Below are 4,244 nucleotides of genomic sequence, written 5' to 3'. Positions count from 1 at the left end.
TGTCTGAATACAAGGAGTTGGAATTTTAAGATTGAAAATACTTATTTACACTTTAGTTAAATTAGTTGATAAAATAAATTACAGATACAGAGGAAAACCTAAGAGATGGAAGAACATTTTCACCGCAAACATAATAGGCAACTACAAAGCTCTTACCTGTAAGGACATGAACAGATGCAGCTACTTTTTTTGTCCTTTCCTCCTAATGCCCGTTACATAGATTTTACGATCAAAGCGTCCACCAGCCAAGGGGATGCTGGAATGAGAAATATATTTATGTAAGACATATGATAATGTTAGCAGGTAACCACACTTTGCTTAGTTTCACATCCTATAATCCTCCAGTACTGTTACCAAGGTGTACAGCCACCTGCCCCAAAGTGTGAGCTCTGGCTATAAGGACCATGTAGTAATGACGGCTACTGAAAGTATCATACCAACAACATGGAGGAAAACATGACTTACTCATCTGAACCGGGCCTGATCTTTACTTCAAAGATGCCAAAAACAGGTCGGTGGTCTGAGGTCTTCAAAACAGGGCAAGAGTCGTATCTCAGGACTCGCACATCTCCCTCACATTGGCTTTTAAACAACACCCTGTCCTGTAGAGGTCATGAAAATAACAAATATCATTAGTGAAATCATATTATAATAGATTATTAAACTGCAAAACAACACAGACCTAAATGTTGGGCCTACTTTATTTATATTGCAGAATATTGAGACTTTATTGCATTTTAGGTTTGACTTGGTCACACAGATTTCATTAAATAAGTATCCTTGACCCATGCTGGGCAACGACATATTACACTGGGAAACTGTGATGACAAACTCACTACATAAAAGTAAAATTAACTGAAAGCTTTGTTCATAAGAAATTACTCTTCCAGCTATAATAATAACAATTCATTACATTGGGGGAGGGGATTCATTATATAATGGGTGCTCTGGCCCATGGATTCTATTGTCTCTCAAGCTCTGTAGACCTGGAAATAAGATATCTTACCGTATATGATGGAATTCTCTGCTTTGCTGATGTATCATAGGTGTCTTTGCCAATGTCAAATTTATATGTAGGAAGGAAATCAATGGTGTGCTCCTTGAACCCTAGAAATATGGACCCTTAAGTTGAAAGAAAAAAAAGTTGTCAGTATTAAAAAAAAAAAGGAACAATTGATAATTTTAGCACTATATAAGAATTTGGGGAACATATCAACCATCATGTCAGTGATTTGTATTAATCTGTGGAAGTGGTTGTGGTATTAAAGGGGTTTTCCAACTTCTGACAACTGATGACATACTCACCAGATAGGTCATCAGTACATGATCTGTGGTGGTCCGACACCCGGACCCTGCACTAATCAGCTGGTCCGGTGCCTTTGAGCACCGGATGTACATGTCGGATGCAGTTGGCGCCGGCCACGGAATTGCAGCCGAGCTGCAGTACTGCAACTCTGCTCCTATTCAAGTGAATAGGAGGCAGACCTGCAGTTATGCATCATGGCAGCTATGCTATATAAGGAGCCAACACCTTCCGGCTCCGTACATAGCATTGTGTGGCATAACATCCGGTGCCCGCAGGCCACTGGAGCAGCTTAACGGTGCAGCGTCCAGGTGTCGGACCCGCACCGATGATATACTGGTCTACTAGTAAATATACCATTGTTCTTGGCTTCATTCAGATGGTCGTGTTTGAGGAGACTGGACATATCTTTTCCTTGGATCTTCTGCAGAAGAGATTCCACATTTTTTCTGTCCTCTTTAAGTTGAAAATTGAGGTCTCCAAACCAAAACACCCGATCAAAGCGGCTGGTGACGTCCACTGTAGAATAAAAATAAATAAAAAAATTATAGCACATGACTGCATTAGACTCAACGGAGACAAATAGAGAGATAAAAGGATCCATAGGTTCAACCACATAAGTAATACTCACAGGCATTGGAGTTGATTCTTTCCGGAATAATTTGAGGCAGACGGAGACCCTCAGTGATGGTTTTATAGTCCTGGATCCTCTTGTTGACTGCCCCAACTGCCAACAAAAAAATACATATTAGCAGTAGCGGATGATCATATGGGCGGCCCGAATCGCATATTATTTTCAAAAAAACACATTGCAGCGCGCCACCGCCGCTAATGGAGAGGAGGGGTGGGTGTGAGGGATTATACGGCCGCACCGTCCGCCCTGCTGCCTCCCTGAGGGGGAGGCGGCGCAACTGAAACCAGCCGCCGCCACCCCCTCCTGCACTAATTGTACCTGCGTGTATCTGTATTACTGGCCACTCACAACATAGAATGAGATTGATAGATTAGAAAAAGTTTGATCAAACAGGAACAAACCTTTTATTTTTACCAAAACATAAGTACAGATCTCTTGATATCATCCCATATATTTCAGTTAATTATCAAATAGCAGCAATTTTATACAAAGTAAAACTGTACATGGTCATATATTAATATTGTAAATACTTACATCTCAGATGTGAATTAATAAAAAGGAAAGATGTTCCAAAGACGGTGAAGGCAACACCCAAGGCTCCTTTAGTTTTCACATGGTGGAATAGCCTGGTTGTTACATGGGTGTGCTCTACCTCTGTATAAGAAATTAAACACAAAAAGACGGGTCAGTGGTTAAGAGTACTACATGCAACAATGGAATAGCAATTATTTCCAATTAAACTATGGAAATATTACTAGAACATAATTTCATACTTTGTAACTGTGGTGTGAACTTTTAGATCTCCAATACTCAGAAGTCAAGAATCTGAGAGCCAAGCTCTTAGGCATCTAATTCTAATAACTAAATAAGATGTTCCAGCTAATGACTACATTCAACACTTCTTATGTAGACGTAGGAATGTGAATCTTACCTGAGCAGAACCAGATTAGTTCCCGTCGAACAAAGATGGTGAGATACAGGACTCCGAGCCCGGAGGAGTGGTATAATACATAGTGTGGTCCAAGGGTCTCCTGTAATTGTATCTCCCATTCCCGTCTACAAGAAGACACAATTTCAGATTTACATATTAATAAATGACACAAGATTAAGATACTCAACTCATCTGTATCAACACTCCATATAATAACCTGTGGGGATACATTTTGAAAATTAAGGAGTGATAATACAATAAGTAGAGCATTGAGAGAGAATTTGTATCAGCCGCCCTGCTGTCCATCTGCAGTCATAGGCTGGTGTAAGACAACCTGAGAAGACTTACCTGTTTGGACATCCTTCCTGAACGCCAATAACATAAATGTCTTTCGTATCATCTGATGGTAACAGCAGATCCTCCACATTTTGCGGGTAATCCTGTTCAAAATATACAAACATTAATATTGTATACAAAGAGCGCCAACTCAACTGACATAGGGTAGAATATAACCTGACTATGTGATATTCAACTACAAACTAAAGAGATATGGTTACTGGCCCATTTCATCCAACTTGAGCTCGGGCACACTGATGGGTCACAATAAATATTGTACATTACTTCTCACCTTTCCCTCCATATTCCAGGTGGCAACATATAGTCTCAACCGTCTATCTGGGAAATAGCGATCCAGTTCTCTAGCGCCGATCACAGCGCTGCTGCCAACGTTTCTGTGAAGATATGGGGAGAATTAAAGATCTAGTGACTGTTATACCACAGCTCTGGATATCTGAGCAATGTATGAGAATTATTAGTTACATACCTTTTACGGATATTTTTGGAGCGCAGGCGGGTCAGCAGGCTGAATGCGCTCTTCTTGGTGTTCTTTGACGTAATGTCACAATATTTGCTGTGACTAAGATCGCTGGATTTTTCATCTGCCATATCTTTGATGACAGAAAACTTCTGGAGCGAGATGTTAGGCTCCTCCATAGTTGGTATGTCTCCCATCAGATTTCCTTCATCAGGAATTTGGGAGACATGATATTTCTTAGATTTTTTCCAAAAAGGCATGGTTGTTTAATGCCCGGGTGCAAAACTGCACCAATGTCCTTGGTAGAAAACCAGGAGACAGTCAAGATAGAATTTGACTAATCGCCTCTAGTTCTCCGAAAATAGGACAAATCGCTAACCGTATAAGCAACACAGTAAGTAACACAGTGTCAATCCAACAGCAAGACCTAGAAAGACCAGAAAACTATAAGGGAGTCGTTACTTGTGATGAAACTAGCTGGAAAAATTAGTTATTAAATAGGGTATTCCTATAACAGAATACTGTCAATCATAAGTGTCAGAGGATCACATGACCTGGGAGC

At 40.4% G+C, this 4,244-nt stretch overlaps 1 protein-coding gene across 1 annotated transcript; it reads right to left on the bottom strand.

Moving 5' to 3' along the window:
- Nucleotides 1-461: 461 nt before the first annotated feature.
- On the bottom strand, nt 462-3,861 carry LOC142677686 (phosphatidylinositol polyphosphate 5-phosphatase type IV-like). Its single transcript, XM_075847285.1, has 8 exons — nt 3,692-3,861; nt 3,497-3,599; nt 3,217-3,308; nt 2,869-2,993; nt 2,479-2,591; nt 1,661-1,814; nt 1,007-1,122; nt 462-602 (listed from the first exon to the last, which is right to left on the bottom strand). Exons 1-8 carry the CDS (start codon nt 3,859-3,861, stop codon nt 462-464), a joined length of 1,014 nt encoding a protein of 337 aa, XP_075703400.1.
- Between the last annotated feature and the right edge of the window lie 383 nt (nt 3,862-4,244).

The sequence above is a fragment of the Rhinoderma darwinii genome, assembly GCF_050947455.1.
Source record: "Rhinoderma darwinii isolate aRhiDar2 chromosome 2 unlocalized genomic scaffold, aRhiDar2.hap1 SUPER_2_unloc_54, whole genome shotgun sequence".
Classification (NCBI taxonomy): Eukaryota; Metazoa; Chordata; class Amphibia; order Anura; family Rhinodermatidae; genus Rhinoderma; species Rhinoderma darwinii.
Note: the sequence above shows the minus strand (reverse complement) of the source record. Positions and strands in the feature narration are given on the sequence as shown.